The following is a 22,107-nucleotide window of genomic DNA, read 5'->3' as shown; positions in this document are numbered from 1 at the left end:
GTGCAAAGAGCGCTTTACAGCTGAGAACTGAAACGCCTTTGATCTTTGCGCCAAGGCCGCTGTACTGTGGAAACTGAAAACACTTTGCTCGTTGTGCTAAGGGGCGCTTTACCTTTGGAAGTAACGACTTCCTCCAAAATTGGATTCATCAAGGCCTTACCGCTACGAGTACGACCTACTCGTTTTTGAATCCACCATGGGAACAAGGATAGTTCGGTGGGATGTCAATCTGCCATTCAGGAACTCTGCTCTACTTCAGAGAAACCCCCACAAGGTCTGACTGCATCAAAGTCTTCAAAATAGTGAGCAACATGCTTGGGTGTGGCTGGGCTTTATAGGCCTGCCACACCCCAAGATGGCTGCTGCCTCTAAAACATGGGAATTGTAGTCCCTTCATGGAATATCACTGATTAGTGCATCTTGTCCATCAATGTCCTGAACCTGCAGCTCTATGAGATGTGCAACAGGGCAGACGACGCTGATGGCCACCTTTGGAACAAGAGGGGATGACAAGTGGTGTGCATAAAGCGCTGCAGAGCCATGTAGCGGAGTTTCGGGTGAGACCTGGACCGAGCATGGCCTTATTCCTGACATTACACCCCTCTCCCAAGCGTGGTCCAGGGCCTGGTTTATCAGGATGGAGGAGGTGAAATTGTTGCACCAAACGTGGTGCTTGAACGTGTCTTGCAGGTTCCCAAGAGTCATTTTCTGGTCCGTATCCTTTCCAGGACACCAAGTACCAAAGGGAAGACCCCCTATATTTAGAGTCTAGAATAGATCGCACCTCATACTCCCAATGACCTTGGACTAATAGAGAAGCAGGTTGTGTGGCGCTTGAGGGCGAAGCAGGTTTAAGAAGCGAAGTGTGAAACACCGGATGCATTTTCAAAGATGATGGTCATTTTAGCTTATATGTTACTGGGTTCACTTGTCGTATTACTTCTTAGGGCCCTATGAATTTTGGATGAAACATATTTTTATTTTTTAATACAAAGTTTTTTGTGGATAACCAAACTCCATCTTTGTTTGTATACTGAGGACCAGGCTGGTGTTTTTTGTCATATTGCATTTTATATTTTTTCTTTGCTTGATGAAGATTTGTTTGTAATTGTGGATGTACCTTTTTCATGTGTGTTAACATGTCCATGACTGCTGAAGTGGTTTGAGTAGAGGCAGGTAATGTAGCTGGTAAAATGTGCAGATAACGCCCACATAAACCACAGAAAGGAGTTGAGTTTATTGAAGAGTGGTGAGAGTTATTATAAGCCAGTTCTGCAAGCCACAAAAGATCCAGCCATTTTTTAGGAGACTTTGTTGCATAACATCGTAAATATTGTTTCAGAGTTTGGTTTAGTCTCTCTGTTTGACCACCCGTTTGTGGATGATAACTAGTAGATAAAGTCAAATCAGTTTGTAGAGCCTTGCACCATTGTTGCCAAAAACACGCAGAATATTGTGTTCCTCTATCAGAAAGGATAACCCTTGGAAGTCCGTGAAGACAAACTATATTTTCTAAGATGATAGTTGATAAGGTGTCGGAAGTTGGGAGCCCTTTACAGGCAATGAAATGAGCATACTTGTTAAGACTGTCTTCTACCACTAGAATGGTTGTAAATTGTTTTATTTGAGGAAGACCAGTAATAAAATCCACAGAGATATGTTCCCATGGATGATTGGGAATGGGTAGAGGTATCAGTAGACCTCTGGGCTTGCTATGTTCGCTTTTGCATCTTGCACATACTTCACATGATTGTAGCATTTGCTTAAGGTCGTGAACAAATGTAGGCCACCAAAAATACCTCTTCATGAGTTCTATTGTTTTTTTTGAGGACTTGGGTGACCTGCCAGAGGACGACTCTGTAACCAATGAAAAGCTGTCTCTCTTAACTCCTCAGTAGGAAGATATACTCAAGATTCATGTAGAGGTAAATCTTGTTGACTAGACCTCTTGGTGTCTTGTTACAACCACTCTTGCCACTTAGTGATGTGAAAATGATTACGAATGAGATCAAAAAAGTTCTCGCCAGCTACTAAACACAACACTTTTGAAGGCGTTATGAGAGACTTTTGCTTTCAAAAACACTGACTTTGAGAATCCTAGATTTTGATAATGCAAGTCTTTAGTGCATTATCCTAGCATTTTACTTTATATAGTTCAGCCCTAAAATAATTCACAGCATTAAGGATGGATCTAGTTCAGGTAGTACCCAGAAACTGATCACGTTTAGCAATAACTTGTCTTTTGAATATAATGCAGTGTTTTCTTCAAAAAATAATTCTAGTATTTACCAAAATTAATCCCTCTAAAACAAAATGTCTATACTTTTGCAGCTAGAAAATGTGTACAATTCCCAGCACCAAAAAATGGCAAAATTATTGCAACCGGAACACATAGTGTTGATGATGAAGTGTCTCCTGGTCACGTCTTAAGATTTGAGTGTCATTCCCCACTAGAAAGGCCAATACCGAATGAAGTCTACTGTACATCAGATGGACACTGGAGCCATGATTCTGTAGAATGCAAAGGTAAGAAACATATTTATTTTCTTTTTGTAATATATAAATTCTGTTAGTTTTTAATGTAGACTCCTGACAAATAATGGAGTTTGTCAATGGTGTCTATAACTTTCATATAAACCTGACAGTCAACGTATTACAGTTAACAGTAAATTTCAGTTTTGTGGGCAAACATATAATTTACTGCACAAAAAGAACTAAGGAGCCCTGTTGGAGAACATTCCGCTCTAACAAATTAGCAGTGCTGCTCTACAGTGATCTAGTCATACTTTAGGCAAACGTTATTGCGTAAACCAGACTAATAAGGCTTGCTTACTTGTACTGTTTCCCCTCTAAGAATGTCAATTTGATGAGGATCCCCTATTGGTGAAGATCATGTAATATTGCTTGGTTTTCCTTACCCAATTCACTTGAATCTCCTATTTATTACTTTTTCAAACATAAGAAAAATATGCAACTTGAATAGAGTTTTTGTTTATTAAGAGTATGCCTGTCCCTGCTATTAACTTGATATACTCTAGTTAGATATACTTTAGTTAATCTGTCAGCCTTGTGAAACTAAAACAGTTTGGCAATACTCTGTGTAGTTTCAAGTTTACTTTTGAATTGATTTGACCTCTCCTGAGGTCAACATATTAAAAAATTAGTAATCTACATCTCCATCATATAAATAATCTAAATACATAAAATAGCTGTTATCATTCATAAACATTCCTTTGATTTAATGAACAGGTAAAACACGTTTAAAACATGTATGCATTTAAAAAAATACAAGTTAATTTGGAGGGGTTTACAGCAAGTCCATCAAATCGTGAGTCCAACTTAATTGTTTTTATTAAAAGAAGCAAATATTTATTTCTAGCCTCTTTCAGTGCTGTATATGCATATAAAATAAAAAACATATTTTGATCTCCATTATAACAGTGGTTACAAGTAGGAGATTCCTACTTGCAAAACACTATTTAGAAGGATATCTCCTACATGTCAACACATAATAAAATATTCTATACCATGGGATATGCAGAAGGAAAGGCAGGGCTGATCCCACCCCTGTGAAGTGTCTGTACATAATGTTTTATATATTTTTAAAATAGTACAATAACCCTCATCAAGTGTATAACTTAATCTGGTAGACTGCGCTCTAAGAAACAGTCATAGCTGTCCTTTTGTCCAGCCCCTAAAAAAACACATTATGCCACTCAAAGTACTCCAAGGCTTTATTAAAATTTCTCTTTAAAGTGGAGTAGGTTGAAGAGTCTTGCTTGCCCTTCAACCATCAGGAGGGGTGTAAGAGATGGAGAAATGGCATGCAGTAGTTTATAAATGTGCTCATAATTCCGAGCTCAAGTTTCACCAATTGTGAAGGCAATTCCGATCTTACTAAGCAGTGTTTTCAAATAATCTTTACCTCACACTTATTTAAGAAAAAAACTTGATCTAAGTGGAGTGTGCTTCAAGCCAGAAGTTAAAGTTAATTTTAAACTTGTAAATCTAAATTAGATTATCAAAATGTCATTTCTCCAGAGAATAATAAAACAAATGTAAGGAATTTGCTATGTTTGTAAAGTGCTATATGTGTTTGAGTATCTGTTGTGGGGCCCACGCTTAATCTCCATTTTAGATTTTTGTTTTAACTTGACATCTTTTCCTAATTGTGATATTTTGCATATGTTCCTCTAGCCCAAGAATATTCTACATATGCATTTATTCTTAGTAGGCATTGTCACTTTGTAGTCTGCACATTTAGACTAGGGTCGTACAATCAGAATGCAATGCCCTTGTTTTCTTTTACTGTGCTTGTCAGGAGACAACCCGTTTATAGTAGACAAACCAAAGAAGTCTGTCTATTTCAGGTTAGAAACGCATGTTCATGATTGAGTTCACATAGATATCCTGTAAAATCATCATTCATTCACTCATATTTTTGGACATCTGTCATCATCTGCACACCTCATCCAGGTCCAGCTATTACTTGAAATATAGAGTACTTAATAATCAGGGAACCTTTGAAACATATTACAAAGCACAGTAAAGTGTTCAAAATGTTTGTCAATACATATAAAGGAACTACTGTGCGAGAGATATATGTTTTTGCATGGACTGCTCTTATTAGCCCATGTTTTCATTTGCACTAATGATACATCTCAATGCCCAAATTCACGTATTGATGTGTCACCTAAAACCCCACTAGTCCAGCAAATATGGCTCAGAATTTTATTTTAATGGTGGAAGATCCAATTTTCCCAACACATGAATTAGGCTCACACATGACAAAGTTTTAGAATAGAACAAAGTTTTTATAGCTTTCTCTCTCTATGGATTTCACAGCTTAAGTCGATACCAATCAAGACTCCAGGCAGTGGTGAGATGTAGTTACTAGCTTTACTCCATTTTGAGCTGCAATAAGTAATTGAAATAAATTATGATGATTAAACACAATCACTGTCATTTGTTTTCAGAAATAAATTGCCCAGAGCCTGCAATTCCACATGGGACAATTGCAAACAGCAAACCAGTTTTTAGGAAGGATGAGAGACTGGAATTTAACTGTGAGAAGGGCTATAAGTATGATGGCAGAGTTCCCGAATGCACTGAGGAAGGTTGGAATCCGAAGCCTTCATGTAAAGGTTAGCGTCTACTGGTTTTATCGGTTGACTATATTTTGTTCTAAAGAAATTGTAATGATTACATTAACAGTACTACTACAATATTTCCCTCAGCAATCAAAATATAAGAAAAGAAAAGGAAAGCCGAATACCTGCAGATCACTGAACAGAGTATCCGTGGCTCCAGTGCATTCAAAAGGATAGGCCTCCAACTGCACACAACTATATTCTACTTTTTGGGAACCGGTAACGTTCACACGGACACACAAACACGCCCATCCATCCATTCCCCCAATACTACACATTACTGTGGGGACCTGACATTGCAGAGACAAATCAGAATTTACTTCAATGTATGTGCTTTTTAAAACTATGATGAAAATCAATGTAACTTTTTGACAATTTTTCCAACTATGAGGGTGGCACCAACAGCAGCCAAATATAAACATTTTCTGCATTATTTCAAACATTCTCACCTGAAACATCTCCTACTTGCTTTGCGGGATACACCTTTGGAAGGGGAGTAGCGCAGTGGCAGAAAACCCACTATACCAATCCCTAGTGGTGAAATAGTCATCAATTGTATGATTCCTTGGTATGGAGCCCAAAGCGTGGGGTCCATTCTTAGGAAGCACATAAACATAAAGCTTCCAGGCCTTGGTAGTTATATCCTTGCGCCGGGGAGGCTGTCATGATTTGAGCAGTATTACTGGGCTGAAGTATCAACAGTGGAAGACTGTCAAATGAGTGTTCCAGATGACAGGGCCAGTGGACTACCTACCAACCTGAACATAGCAAACTGCCATCCTTTAAAAGGGTATTACATTTCAAAGAGGTGGAAGAGTGGGACAGCCACTATTATTTGAAGCGAAATTGTTTATGCTGGGGGTCGGTTTTAATGTTGGAATTAGAGAGGGAAATGTTGGAAAGGAGGATTTTGACTTTAGGAAGATGGCTGGGATGTGCCCCATCACTTAAACAGAACCAGTCCTGGGAAACCTTAAGCTTACTTTGGTTTCATTGATGTGTTGATACACCTTGGAATCATTTAAAGTCAGTTTAAGTTGAAGGGAGGTTTCCAGACACATTCCTAGAACATTGGCTGAAGATGTTGGTGCCAGGTGAGTTACTTGCTCCATGTTTCATCATCAAGCCAGTGTACAGAGCGATGATGGCATGCCCCACTCCTGCAAATGTCATGCACCTGCTGATGATTGCCAAACTGCTTAGCTACAGTGATAGAGACACAACCCTGAGGGCAGCAAGAACGAAAGAAGATATCTGGTTTCAGTCCTTCAAGATCCACATATTCCCAGACTACATCAAGAAATTTGAGCAGCAACACAAATCTGTTGAAGCTGTCAAACACAAACTGTGAGAATTGGAAGTGCACTTAATGCTTCTTTACCTCGCTTAGCTGTTAGTGATCAGTGACTCTAAAACATTCCTCTTTGACTCTCCAGAGGCGGTGTGAGAGTGCCTAACAGAACACAGACCACTCCGGTGCCTCTTCCTCCCCACCAGGGGAATCCTGAACAAGTTAATAACAGACTGGACGAAGGCCCAGGTGAAAGGCCACACCAGACTCATGGGTGCTTGTAGGAAACTGGAATACCCAGGAGCACAATCCAACTCCTCTCCCTCAGACATGGAGCATGCAGGCCCAGCCAATGGGTAGTGCTGGAAGAGGCTCCAGATGCAGAGGCCCACACACAAGACCATGAACTCACTGACTCCTTGGGAGACACCACAGGACTCTGACATCCTTATTACTGTTAAAGTTGAGAAATAAGTGTTCTGTATTGCCAGCTTTACTCAGCCTCTTGCTTTGGTGGACCAGCCTGTATAATGTAGCCTCAGTTAGACATGATTCCTATGGTTTGTTATTGGGGTGACAGATGCTTTTCCGATGGAACTGTGGGGAGGAAGGGTTGTTGGGGGTGTCAGTTAAAGGGGTTCAGCACTGTTGGCTGTGGTTCAATCAGTAATATCATCTTAAGTGGTTGAGAAAAGGAAGTGCCGCTAGGTAATATGTCCTATATCAAAAAGACCAACCAATTTTAATTACAATGGTTTGCTAAAGCAATCTCTGACAAACTGATTGGTCTCATATGTAAGATATGAAAGAAGGTTGTAGACTGTGCAGTTTTAGCTTTACCTAAACTTTCATAAGGAGGTACAGTTAAATCTCTAGAGGCTCTACTTTTTCCAAACAACGCAAATGTCCCCTCATCATTGTCAAGGTTTTAGATACTAAAAATACAACTCATAAACACAAAAGATCTTTCTCACAATGCTAAAAATAGCACAGATATTAGTGCAGAACCAGTGGGAACACACAGTTGGTTAATGCATCTGTTGTAGATATATGTGGAAACAGCAAGTGACAAGATTGAACCCTGGTCACAATTGTTCACTTTTGTATTCCTTTTTATTTCTAAGCCTGTAGTTCACTGACATGCAATCAGTTCAGATTCCTTATTGCACTCAATCCATCCAGTCAGACTCAGTTCTTGAGTTTATTACTTATTATAAAAGCATGGGGGCCTCTTCACAAACTGTATTTTGTGGCATATTTACTAGTACTACATTACTACTACTAATGTCCTACACAATGCTATTCACAAACCTACATGGAGAGGTCTTTGCCTCCTCCTCTTCTATATTTCCTGTGTGGAGATCTCTGTCATGACTGCAGAGAGCTCAGTTCATCTACACCTTCTTTTTTAGTACTAAATGTTGAAGGGATGGGTAAGTGACTGAAAAATAGGGAATACTTACTACAGAAAGAAAGGGGGTTTGGGAGGAATAAGAAGTGGTTAATTGAGGGCTGGTAAAGGGTCTAGGAAGGAACGTGCACCCACCATCAAAACAGTAAGCCCATTGCTATTCACAAACTGCACCCGTATATAATGTTGGAGGGAACTCATGGAGTTTTAATCCATGGAATTCCACGGAGTTACATAAAAACTCTGTGAGATTCCACAGAGTTCTGCAAATGAGCAGAAAATGTGCATATTGCACTGGTCATGCTGCAATTTAGCACCAGTTGTGTGAGAAATGTTGAAAAATCAGTTTGAACAGCACCATGCGCAACACAAGAGCATGCAGCCATTCAAGTTAACTTGGCTGCCACTCAAGTGTAAAATCTACTTGAGTAGCAGCAAATTTACTCAAGAAAGAGTCCTTTGACCGTGACCACCCTGGTTAGGAAATAGAGTTGGGTGATGCCAAATCTCACTTGGGCTTACATTTCTGGAGCTTGCAGGAAGAAAATCTCAAACACAGTGATTGGCAGAATTTGGTTGGACCACCACCAATTCGGTGGGCTGAATGACCTATTCTGCCCACCCCTCCTTCTGTAGTTACTACAGCCAAAACTTATCCGAAACAGTTGTAAATGTACTGCAACTCAGAACTGGAGTACGTCCAGCATCACACATGACCAACCACTGGTACTGCAACACCCCCCATAGAAATATTGGAGGTACCCCATAATAAATTTGTACTTTACAATATACATAAATGAAATTTAATGAAGATTATACAGATTTAAAACAATTATTAGTTTATTGTAAAATTTGTTAATAACTTTTTCAATTTAATGCAATCTTTTCAGAACACAATACATTAATTTAAATTAATTATATACATAACATTAAAGATGTTTTACTACATAATAAATACATATACATTTTAAACTTTAAGTTTTATTTTTGTAATTTAATATGTTCAGAAAAATAATGATATCTAAAATAATAAATATGTAAATACAATTAATTAAACATTTACAAATAAGTTAATGCTGTAGATGTTTTTCTTTTATTCAATAATACATATTTTAAATTAATGTACATTTTTATTCAGCACATATTTTACTTTTTTTCTTTAAGTTTATTAAACTTTTACATTTTTCCTAGCACCTTACCATTGGGGGATCGCCACTTGAGAGACAGGGACTTCCACTTACATGTTGAAAGTTAGTCCATTTAACATGTTGAAAGTTAGGGTTACTGTACACTTGTTGATTAGGCTCCACCCCTGAACTTTGTGGGTAGTGACATGTAAGCCTGCACTTTTTAGTAACTCTACACATGTAAATGTTAAGCAGCCAGAACTAGTAATTATACTACGAAGTTTAAAAGTACACTTCCACGTGTAGACTTACATATGTGTTAGTTTACCTGTGTGAATAACCCCCATAGAATACAGCCTAAATGTTTATTGTGACAGATGACCTTTCTTTGTTGACACTTGGACCTTTAACAGCATCCTCATTATAAAGCGGTATTTGTAAAACATACACAGCTTTAAAACTGTTTTTATTATAATGTGAGGGTTAAATGGATACAACCTCTAAAGGGACAAAGTATATATATATATATATATATTTTAAATCTGTTTATTGAACAAGGTGCAGAAACTATCAATGCACTTTATTTATTACAAGAAAGAAAATTATGCAATTTCTTAGCTTATATATATTCGCTAGTGTTTATGTACTTGGTCTTGCGCGAACAAAAAACACTTTGCTGATATGCATTAACAAGGGGGGGGTAAACGAAAAAGAAAAGGGGAAAAACTATGTAAAATATAACTGTAGTCACTCTGATTATAGCATTTGTGTTTGCATGCGTAATGGCTTTTTAAATAGTGAGGGCCGCGTTTGAGCGCAAGGAAACAAAAGATGTGCGATTAGTATAGGTCCGGGTGTCAATAATGGGCATGAGGTTTGGGTAGTTCTGACTTATACGTATTAATTTGGTGCACTGTCCAGAGATCCCCACTGGTGGTGATGCTATTGTTTGCACCATTTGTATAATGATGGAATATAACAGTGACACCCCTTATGCCAGAGGGAATGTAGGGGGTTATGAGGGGTACATGTCATCTCTAGTTTCTATTTTGATCACAAATCCATCCCAAATTTCAACTCCTTCCTGTAGTTGTCCCTTTTGTTGTAGTTGTCGTAATGTGTGGGCTTCTGCTTGTGTGCGACTGTGTAGGTGGCGGAGCCAGGCGGAGTAAAGAGGAGCCTGGGGGGCCTACCAATGTGTAGCGATCAGACGCTTGTGTATCACAAATGCCAGATCTATGAATCTGTGCTGATGCTTATCCCCTTTGGGACGCCGGTGTATTCCGAGTAGGCACGATCCAGGGGAAAGAATGAGCGTGTGGTCAGAGATTTCTGATGTAGTTTCTGTAAAGCGCTGCCAGTTTGCATTTATTGGGTGGCATTCCCAGATCATGCGCTAAAAATTAGCTGAGGGTGTGGCGCATCTGGGACACTCTGACTTGGTGCTGGGATAAATTCTATTGATACGGGCTGGAGATAAGTAGGCCTGATGGATATAGTTAAATTGCGTGTATCTTAGTCTGGTGTTGTGTGTTACCGTTTTAATCGGGGGGGATTAATGCTTTGAGGATTTAGCTGGGGATAAATTAGTGCGAGCGCCTGCTAAAAGTATTTTGTATAATGTTGTAATAATACCTTTAGTGTTGCCTATAGTTAGGAGGGCTGTAAGTAAGAGGGATTCATTGGGTTCGGTGTGACTGCTACCCCAGAAGTTACGCACAAGTTTAATGAGGGCGCCATATATTAAGAAAGCTCCAGTTTGCATTGTCCCTGCAGACACCTGTTCAGCGAAAGTGGTTATATGGGAGTTAGAATATAAGTCTCCCACATTCAACGTTTTAGTAACTCATATATCATGATGGGATGCCAGGTCCTGGACCATCGGTATTTTGGATAATGGTATCGAAGGAGAATAGGAGGGGGAGTTGGTTTTGCCCTGGATGTATCTTTTCCAGAAGAATCTAGCTGCATCTAGTAATGGGGATCTGTTCGAAGGATAAGGGGGGCCAGCCAATATTGTTGTTATGTATATGTGTTCAGTGCTAAGTATTCTGGGGTGGTTGAGTCATTAAGCCATAGTGCTATCCATTGGAACTGTGCCGCTGCATAATATAATTCTAGGTTTGGCATGCCTAAACCGCCTTCCTCTTGTGAGTGTTGTGTAATAGATAGTGCCCTCCTCCGTCTGTCTGAGCGTGGTAGTGATATCGGGAGGGCAGTAAAATAGTATAGGAAGCGCTATAGGATTAACATTTTAGCTATGGCAGTCCTGCCCATAGGGGATAGTGGGAGCGAGCTCCAGAATGTCAGCGAGCCGCGGGTAGATCTAATCAGTCGGTCCAGATTACCCTCCTTTAGGTCCGTCATTGAGTGATAGACCTGTATACCTAGGTATTTAAAGGTTGAAAGGGACCAGGGGAGTTGATATTGAGGTAATATCCTTTGTTGTTCTTGTGATATAGGAGTGAGGGGAAAAATGCATGATTTAGACCAGTTTATGTGTAATCCCGAGGCCAGTGCAAAGTTGTCTAGTATTTGCATTATCTCTGTAACAGCACATATTTTACTTTTTTTCTTTAAGTTTATTAAACTTTTACATTTTTCCTAGCACCTTACCATTGGGGGATCACCACTTGAGAGACAGGGACTTCCACTTGCATGTTGAAAGTTAGTCCATTTAACATGTTGAAAGTTAGGGTTACTGTACACTTGTTGATTAGGCTCCGCCCCTGAACTTTGTGGGTAGTGACATGTAAGCCTGCACTTTTTAGTAACTCTACACATGTAAATGTTAAGCAGCCAGAACTAGTAATTATACTACGAAGTTTAAAAGTACACTTCCACGTGTAGACTTACATATGTGTTAGTTTACCTGTGTGAATAACCCCCATAGAATACAGCCTAAATGTTTATTGTGACAGATGACCTTTCTTTGTTGACACTTGGACCTTTAACAGCATCCTCATTATAAAGCGGTATTTGTAAAACATACACAGCTTTAAAACAGTTTTTATTATAATGTGAGGGTTAAATGGATACAACCTCTAAAGGGACAAAGTATATATATATATATATATATATATTTTAAATCTGTTTATTGAACAAGGTGCAGAAACTATCAATGCACTTCATTTATTACAAGAAAGAAAATTATGCAATTTCTTAGCTTATATATATTCGCTAGTGTTTATGTACTTGGTGTTGCGCGAACAAAAACCACTTTGCTGATATGCATTAACAAGGGGGGGGTAAACGAAAAAGAAAAGGGGAAAAACTATGTAAAATATAACTGTAGTCACTCTGATTATAGCATTTGTGTGTGCATGCGTAATGGCTTTTTAAATAGCGAGGGCCGCGTTTGAGCGCAAGGAAACAAAAGATGTGCGATTAGTATAGGTCCGGGTGTCAATAATGGGCATGAGGTTTGGGTAGTTCTGACTTATACGTATTAATTTGGTGCACTGGTGGTGATGCTATTGTTTGCACCGTTTGTATAATGATGGAATATAACAGTGACACCCCTTATGCCAGAGGGAAAGTAGGGGGTTATGAGGGGTACATGTCATCTCTAGTTTCTATTTTGATCACAAATCCATCCCAAATTTCAACTCCTTCCTGTAGTTGTCCCTTTTGTTGTAGTTGTCGTAATGTGTGGGCTTCTGCTTGTGTGCGACTGTGTAGGTCGCGGAGCCAGACGGAGTAAAGAGGAGCCTGGGGGGCCTACCAATGTGTAGCGATCAGACGCTTGTATATCACAAATGCCAGATCTATGAATCTGTGCTGATGCTTATCCCCTTTGGGACGCCGGTGTATTCCGAGTAGGCACGATTCAGGGGAAAGGATGAGCGTGTGGTCAGAGAATTCTGATGTAGTTTCTGTAAAGCGCTGCCAGTTTGCATTTATTGGGTGGCATTCCCAGATCATGTGCTAAAAATTAGCTGAGGGTGTGGCGCATCTGGGACACTCTGACTTGGCGCTGATATAAATTCTATTGATACGGGCTGGAGATAAGTAGGCCTGATGGATATAGTTAAATTGCGTGTATCTTAGTCTGGTGTTGTGTGTTACCGTTTTAATCGGGGGGGATTAATGCTTTGAGGATTTAGCCGGGGATAAATTAGTGCGAGCGCCTGCTAAAAGTATTTTGTATAATGTTGTAATAATACCTTTAGTGTTGCCTATAGTTAGGAGGGCTGTAAGTAAGAGGGATTCATTGGGTTAGGTGTGACTGCTACCCCAGAAGTTACCCACAAGTTTAATGAGGGCGCCATATATTAAGAAAGCTCCAGTTTGCATTGTCCCTGCAGACACCTGTTCAGCGAAAGTGGTTATATGGGAGTTAGAATATAAGTCTCCCACATTCAACGTTTTAGTAACTCATATATCATGATGGGATGCCATGTCCTGGACCATCGGTATTTTGGATAGTGGTATCGAAGGAGAATAGGAGGGGGAGTTGGTTTTGCCCTGTATGTATCTTTTCCAGAAGAATCTAGCTGCATCTAGTAATGGGGATCTGTTCGAAGGATAAGGGGGGCCAGCCAATATTGTTGTTATGTATATGTGTTCAGCGCTAAGTATTCTGGGGTGGTTGAGTCATTAAGCCATAGTGCTATCCATTGGAACTGTGCCGCTGCATAATATAATTCTAGGTTAGGCATGCCTAAACCGCCTTCCTCTTGTGAGTGTTGTGTAATAGATAGTGCCATCCTCCGTCTGTCTGAGCGTGGTAGTGATATCGGGAGGGCGGGAAAATAGTATAGGAAGCGCTGTAGGATTAACATTTTAGCTATGGCAGTCCTGCCCATAGGGGATAGTGGGAGCGAGCTCCAGAATGTCAGCGAGCCGCGGGTAGATCTAATCAGTCGGTCCAGATTACCCTCCTTTAGGTCCGTCATTGAGTGATAGACCTGTATACCTAGGTATTTAAAGGTTGAAAGGGACCAGGGGAGTTGATATTGAGGTAATATCCTTTGTTGTTCTTGTGATATAGGAGTGAGGGGAAAAATGCATGATTTAGACCAGTTTATGTGTAATCCCGAGGCCAGTGCAAAGTTGTCTAGTATTTGCATTATCTCTGTAACAGATGTAGAGTGTTTGCGCAGATAAATTAGGGCATCATCAGCGTATAAAGACACAATGTGATATAAGTTGAATTCTGGGATGCCCCAATTATGAGCGTTATTCTGGAGTTTGATTGCTAGCGGTTCCATTGCGATAGCGAATAATAAGGGAGAGAGCCTGCAGCCCTGTCAGGTGCCCCTACCGATGGGAAATACTTCGGAGATGACTTGTCCCGTTTTAACTCGGGCAATGGGTTTATGGTATAATGTCCTGATCCAGTTTATAAAGCAGGGTTGAAAACCAAATGCCTCCAATGTGCGGTAAAGGTAATTCCAGATTAGCGTATCAAAAGCTTTTTCTATGTCCAAAGACATGGCCACTGCTTCCTCCGCGGTGGTACTATGCATTAAGCGAATTAATCGTCTGATGTTTAATAAAAGTGTTTCTACCTGGTATAAGTCCGGATTGGTCTGGGTGTATTAAGTTTGGTAGATAAGGGAGTCATCTGTTTGCTAGAATCTTCCCTAAAAGTTTACAGTCAGAGTTGAGTAGGGAGAGAGGTCTGTATGACCTGACATCCAGGGGTTCTCGGCCTGGTTTTGGGAGCACGACTATTAGTGCTTCACGCATTGAGTCTGGAAGTTGCTTACTGTTGTGCGCTTCGTTGAACACCTCTAGGAGGGGTTGTAAAAGATGCCTGGGTTGTGATTTAAAGTATTCCGCTGGCAAACCGTCTGGACCTGGGACTTTATTACTTGCCATTTGAGAAAGAGCTAATCGAAGTTCTTCTATTGTAATAGGGCCGTCTAACATGTCTCTGTTGTTCATTATATGTGGATTTTGGGGGATCGTTGTTAATAATTCGGTCAGTTGCTGTTCAGTAGGGGAGGTGGAGGGTGCGATAATACGTATGGAAGGCGGTGTTGATTTCGACCTGGGTGTTAACAACGATGCCTGTGTGTAGTTTAATCGCGCCTATAGGTGATTGACTGCACTGGCTGGCGAACCAGCCAGGCTAACATTTTCCCGGATCGATCCCCTTCTGCGTGCTGTCGTGCCTGATAATGTCTATAATAATGCTTACACAGCCTGGTGTCTGCTTCCCAATAACTGGTTCTGAGCACGCTCAGTGCCTCCAGAGAGGATATATTCGTGGAAACCTCTACTTCTGTCTTGCATAGTTTGATTTCTAGTTCTTGCAGTTCTTTAGTAAGCATTCTTTTGACTCCCACAGTGGCTGCCAGGCAGTGGCCACGAACCACAACTTTGTGAGCATCCCATTCGATAGCGTGCGTTGAAGCGGTATCCTTATTTAGCGTAAAGTAGTTTGATAGGCAATTGGATATCTCTTCTTGGAAGGGCGGGTCTGTGAGGGCTTCCGGTTGTAAGCGCCAGGTTGAGATACGAGTATGCGTGTGGCCCCAACATAATGTAGTGTATATCGGGTTGTGGTCTGAGATGGTACGGGCTAGATATCCTGACGTGTTTATTTTATGGATTATGTCAGGTGTTGCGAAGAACATGTCTATTCTGGTGTGTAGTGTATGTACTGATGAATAGTAGGAGTATTCGCGTTGCGTGGGGTGCCCCGTTCTCCAGATTTCCTTCCGACCATTATTGGAGGCCCACTCTGCTAGATCAGTGGAGGTTCGCTTGGCTGGGGCAACAGCGAGGGAGGGAAATGAGCGATCCATATGTATTTCTAACACTGAATTAAAGTCCCCACCCCATATGCTAGCCTCAGCTGGGTCTCTAAGTTTGCTAGTATTGAGTGACCACAAGAATTGGCGTTGGCCTGTGTTAGGGGTATATAGAGCGATTAATGCTAAGAGATAACCGTCCAAGACTCCCTCTAATATCATGTAGCACCCGTTTGGGTCGTTTTGTGCGCAGGACATTACAAATGGGACCCCTGGTGCTACCCAGATCGCCACCCCTTGTGCGAAGGTTGAAAAGGTAGTACCGTATAATTGTCCCCCCCATTTTGCGCGTGAGCTCTCCAGTGAGGGCCCGTTTAGGTGAGTCTCCTGTAGCATAGCTATATGTATCTGGTGACGCTTAAGGTATGTGTAAATCCGTTGGCGTTTGCCATACCTCTGACGTTCCATGTGATTACTTTGTATTGTGGGGTGTTATGTGGAGATTGAGGGGCCATGATGTATATGCTGATTTATTGGTACTGGTGAACATGCTGTCCTTGTGCTGTGTGCAGCCATGATATACCTAGCGAGCATTGTGTATAGGTGCTTACCATCTTTGGTGTTGTTTACTGTGTTTGTATTGGGAACGCAATTGTGACGCAATTGTGACGCCTATTACTATGATCGTGATCTACATTGTATACCCTAAGTGGGTTCCATTTAGTGACATAAAAAACAGTAACTATGTAAAACATTAAGGGCCTGATTACAACTTTGGAGAAGGTGTTAATCCGTCCCAAATGTGACGGATATACCACCAGCCGTATTACGAGTTCCATAGGATATAATGGACTCGTAATACGGCTGGTGGTATATCCGTCACTTTACCGTCACTTTTGGGACGGATTAACACCTCCTCCAAAGTTGTAATCAGGCCCTAACTGTGCATGCAACACGGCTAGAGGTGAGCCAGTGTCTGCCCGATTGGTGAACCAGTCCATATGGAGCGTGGGGGTGTTTCGGGTTCATGCTTTCAGGTCGGTGAGTTTCCCGGCCCATATCGCTCTTTTTGCTGGTGCATCTGCATGGGGGCCTCCCACGACTGCTGGTCTGTAGTTTAGGTTAGTGATAGGGACTGAGTGCGCATCGCTCAGGTCCAATCAGCTAGGCAATGTAGTCAGATTTTTATGGAGGTAGGGCATGTCTCAAGTTGTGGAGGTGTTCCTGTCCTGCATGGTTAGCAGATATCGTCTGCTGTGAGTGACGTGAGGGTAGGGCCTCGTTTAGAGTCTGTGGAGTCATATTGTGCTTCCGGCTTGAGTTCAGCTTCATCTTGGGTGGAGAGAGAAGCTGGAGATGTGTTGATAAAGTGCGCTGTATCCTGCAGTAGTGAAGTACGCTCCGCTTGAGACTGTTCTAGTGAGGGTTTAGTATCTTGTTTCCTGCGAGGTTTACATCTGTTCTTTTGGGGATAACCATTTCTCTGTTGGGGTCTTTAGGCTTATCGGGTCGGCTAGGTCTTTGGCATGCAGCCAGGTCCAGGCATCCTCTGGGGTCGTGAAGAAGTGGGTACGAGTGTTATCCTGTATGCGCAGTTTGGCTGGGAACAACAGAGCGTACTTAATGTCATGCTCACGTAGTCTTTCTTTTACCCTGAAGAAGGAGTTGCGCTTCTTTTGTACCTCTGCTGTAAAGTCTGGGTAAACCGTAATTTCTGCATTTTTGTACTTAACAGAGCCTGATTTTCGGAATAATTGCAGGATGAGGTATCTGTCCCGATAATTAAGTAGTCTTGCTATGAGCGGGCGGGGCTGGGCGCCCGGTGGGGGGGTCTTCCAGGGACCCTGTGTGCTCGCTCTACAGAGAAGAATTTTGGGATTTTTTTTGCAATATTGTGCCAGTTAGCCATTGTTCGATGAATAATTGTGTGCTGGGACATTCTGCCCGTTCTGGAAATCCCACAAAGCGAATGTTGTTCCGAAGTGATCTGCCCTCGGCGTCTTTGGTCCTGCGTTTCAAGGCTTCGACCTCAAATGAGATTGCCGTTAGTTGTAGTTGGAGGTCTTTTATCGATGGTGCTGTCTGTTTCGCATCCTCTTCAAGCGTTGTTACCCTTTCTGCTAGGGCTTGTTGATCAATGCGAAGGAGGTTGACATCTTCAGCAACTGATCCTATTCTTGCTTCTAGCGTAGTTTTGGTGTCTAGGATAGCCTGTAGGATTTTCTCAAATTGTGTTGTATGAGTTTGTAGAGTTGCCTCCAACTTCTTTAGTGCCTGGTGTGTGACCGACGGCTCCGATGGTGGAGCTGGCTCGTCTGAGTCCATGTTTCTTGGTGGCGCACGTGGAGTCTTTGGTTTGCCCATCGTGATCTTGATGTGGCTTGGTTTATCGGGGCCAATAAGTTGCAGTGCAGATTTAACATGAATTTGCGAGCCGTTAGTTTTGTACAAGTGGGGGTGGTTTCTTAGTTCATATGATCATGGGTTTGAGGCGAGTGATGCCCCCACTTAGATTGTAAGTTTAGCCAACTGCTGATCAGGAGTCTTATTTCCTATATGTGGGCACAAGATATGCTTAGGAGCAAACCAGGTTCTGGAGGGGCTGGACTGATATAATTGGATGATGTTCACTCCGGTTTAGTAATTTTGTCTTTGTTCTAAAGCAGCCGGTGGTTGTGGGGCACAATCTGTTGTGGGTAATCACTGCGCACAGTGCAGCCCCTTTGCAGGTCGCACGGCACTGATCCACTGCTGTTATGGCCTCCGAATACCCATGTGGGGCCCAGCATATGTCCGAGGGGCCCGCAACTCGGTACACGTCGCCGAAGGGGCGCGATGCAGGTCGCTGAGGGGTGTGGAGGGCCCTCAATTGTTGGGCTGCTCCATGTCCCCACCCCCACCCCAAGAGCTGCACTGCCGCACCCGCCCGTGCCGCTGAAGGTCCGACTCCTCTGCAGGCGGGGTTCGCCTCCTGCCCCAATGGCGGTCCACAGCCTCACTAGGCGCCGTGTTTGTGACCCGGGGCTGCGTGTGCCCGAAGGGGAGAGGGCAAAGTCTTGCAGGCCCAGAGGCCCAGCGCCAGGGGACCCGCTGGTGCAGCGTTGCGGCCCGTACGGTCGGGTCTGCCGCGTTAGCGGTCGCGGCACAGGTGCCGAAGGGTCTCCAGGGCCGCCACCTCCCAGTAAGTCCTCACCTGTATCTCTGGCCCCGGGCCCAGCACAGCCTCTCAGGGTCCGCAAATCCTCGTGGAATCCTCAGACCCACCGCCGCTCCTCCTCCGGGCGACACGCGGCAGCCACTCGGTGCGTCGATGCGCACCGGCGAGGTGCTTTCTCCGGTTTCGGTGGTCCCTGGGTCGTGCTGCGGTGCGCCAGAAAGCCCCGATGGCTGCGCAAACGATGCCTGCTGTGTAGAAGAACGGAGGCTTCTTGTACAGGATGTTTTCTATGGGCCGAGAGCAGAGCTACGATCTATGCGACCGCTCCGGCCGCCATGTTGGCCACGCCCCCCAGGACAAAGTATATTTTAATGTGAAACATAACCTGCACGTTACTCCTGATCTCTCACCTCATTATACTGTTAGCTGTTGGTATGACTGACTAAGTTAGCTAACCCTCAGCTAATTATCATACTCATTCTCATTCTATCATATTTATCAGAAGAATGCACAATAAACTGATCAAATACGAACAGGGCAATCATAAATGACCCTAGGGTTGTACTTTCCGTATCAGATGGCACATCTGATGTCAGGATTTTCGTTACCTGCAAGCTTTGTCGGGGCTGGACTGAACACTAAAATCCCACTGTCTTTATAGGCAACGCCAGCTGGGAAATGTGTGTTAAAAAGCCTATTCTGAACTCCAAATTTTTAATGATTAATTCAGCCAGAAACATGAAGTTCCCTCACCCAACGGGGCCCATGAGACTGGACCTTGGAAGGGAGCAGAAATTAATCAGGAACTGTAAAGCAACAATCTATCATCAATATGAAACTATTCACATTTGATAAGGGTCAATAAAGAGGTTTCTCAAGCTTTTTAGCATGGATTTCGGTCATTGACAGAACTTCCCATGAAGAAAAATTGTAGAAACGCAGTAGGGTCCCAAAGAAGTATAAATTCAAGCAAAGAGAATAAATGTGTCTCTCAGAATGAATCTGAGAAGCAACAGCAAAGAGGCAAAAGACTGTCAAAGAATGTCTAAGAGGAAGGCTTTCAGGCAGGTCTAGGGAAAGAGCTATCTCCCTAGTCTGGGAACACGTGTTTATACAATAAGGGGCTATTAAGTATGACTTGGTGTGGACCACTAGTTACTTGCAGGAACCCCATGAACCCCACGCTGTCTGAACATGAAGGATGCTGATGCATGGCTCTGTGCCAAAAACTTACACTTCAAGAGAAGCCCCTAGAAATAGCCATAATGCCTCATGGGAAATGTAGTTCTAAATATATGCTAGTGAACACTGGCCAGCCCTTAGCACACTTCAGCCCCTTAAAAACACAAAGACATATATACATGGGGGAAAGAAGACAGTTTTTAGCAACAAAGCATTGTCATCAGCCATATTAGAATGAAGCTCCAAGTAACACAAAGTTGGGTTGCAAATGTTCAGGAAGTAAACAATGCACCTATAGGAGTGGTTGCAAAGCTAACAATTGTTTCCCTTGCCGTGGCTGCAAGGGGTATGTACTGCTGGTAGCCACAATTAAATCATACTGATATCTGATTATTTTAACATTCTATTTCGTATTGACTTATCAATGGCTGCTATTGCATTTTTTAGTTTAAAGCTACTTTATATGAAACTTTATTATGCTAATAATGCCTACTGCATAAAATATAGACATGATAGAAATGGTGAAAGGGATGTAACCCAATTCTTTTGTTTATAAATTATTTTATTGATTTTCCATATTGAACACAAAATATGTTCCAGCATAAGTAGACAAAGGGTAGAACACAGACTTTACAATTGTTGCACATTAGGAATCAGATTTTTCAAGGCATTTAATCCCAAGCCATAACTTTCCCATCATTTGCCCCAAATTCTAGCGTGTTTTTGGAGACACCCACTGGCTCTGTAATTGGGCCTCACTTGTTAGGCGCAGCAGTCCCCGACAGGAGACTTCCATTTCCCTACTATATCCCTCTTCACGACCAAGGTGGCCACTCCCACCATGTTATGTTTGCCTCCGGTGCCGCTGATGCACTCTAGGATGGCCAAAAGTGAGGGAGAGTTCCACCCGGTACATCAGGTAATTTCAGCCACCTCTTAGCTAGTCATTGAAGACCAGGAGGCAGCCACCTGCTGGCAGAGTTGTAAATCAGCCATAGCCATCCTCTCGTCATACGAGAGATGACATTTATCCATAGGTATGTGTAGTTGTTGGACTATCCAAAAAAATAATCACATCATCAACCTCTGCATCCTAAACCAAGCATTGGGGGTCATCAGTGGGAAGTTTTGGAGTACAAAAAGGAATCATGGTAGCATCTTCATTTAAAGAGAGACTCAATATGTTTAGTGGCATTGCTGCCCTTCATTGCACTGTTTTTTGTTTTAGTCAGGAGGTGGCTAAGGTTGAGGTTCCATGTAAGGTCCTACTCACAAGATATATAGATACCTAAGCATCTGGAGCTAAGGCACTTGATGGGAATCATGGAATGCCAATCCCCAAGACCAGCAAGGATCTACTTTTGCTCACTCAGAAGCCAGAGGCCTCTTTGTAGAGGTCTAAGAGATGAGCCAGTCAGGTCTGTGTTATGTTAGGAATGTATCATGTCAGAGCTGGCATACAGTGCCAGGCAGCATGAAGCTTCCAATTCTGGAATCTGGGATGTGATTGCAAAAGCTTCGGAACATGTGGATGTTTGCCAGCTCTGGCTGGGGGTTGCTAGGTAATACTTAATAAAGTATCTAAAGAAGAAGCGGAACATATGTCATACTTCCAAAAGTGGCAACGATGATGGGATGGTGATAAAGTTGACAGTTTAGGTCAACCTGCCTCTGTGATCATTCCAGTGGACGTAAGCGATCGTGATGACCCCTGGCCATGCGCTTCTAATAATAAGGGGTTGAGAGGGAAGTGTGAAAAAGAGGCGACTATGAAGTAAGTGTAATCGGATGCTATACATAGCACAAGAGGGTGCATGGTTGCATTGAAGGAAAGGGAACTAAATATGACAGAATTATTTGTGTGAAAATCCATAAAGGAGGCAGAGGATTATTGGATAAACTTAGAAATATATGAGTAATGAGGGTCAGAAGTGCCTCATAGTGCAACCACGCAGCAAGAGTTTACTTTCTGTTTAACTTTGAAGTGGGGGAAGAGTGCTTGGGTTGTCACAAACACAGCATCGTGCTGGAACACTGCATTCCTCTTCAGGAACACGCTGTGAATGAATGTGAGCAACTATCCCG

At 42.4% G+C, this 22,107-nt stretch overlaps 1 protein-coding gene across 1 annotated transcript in view; it reads left to right on the top strand.

The window, feature by feature from the left end:
* The window catches only part of LOC138293099 (complement factor H-like), a 639,206-nt gene that overhangs the window by 111,207 nt on the left and 505,892 nt on the right, over positions 1–22,107 (top strand). The window contains exons 5-6 of the mRNA XM_069232111.1: positions 2,332–2,526; positions 4,977–5,144. Coding sequence (XP_069088212.1) covers positions 2,332–2,526; positions 4,977–5,144 — 363 coding nt within the window. The remainder of the gene's footprint in view (positions 1–2,331; positions 2,527–4,976; positions 5,145–22,107) is intronic.

Source organism: Pleurodeles waltl, chromosome 4_2, assembly GCF_031143425.1.
Source record: "Pleurodeles waltl isolate 20211129_DDA chromosome 4_2, aPleWal1.hap1.20221129, whole genome shotgun sequence".
NCBI lineage: Eukaryota > Metazoa > Chordata > Amphibia > Caudata > Salamandridae > Pleurodeles > Pleurodeles waltl.
This window is presented reverse-complemented; position numbering and strand designations above follow the sequence as displayed.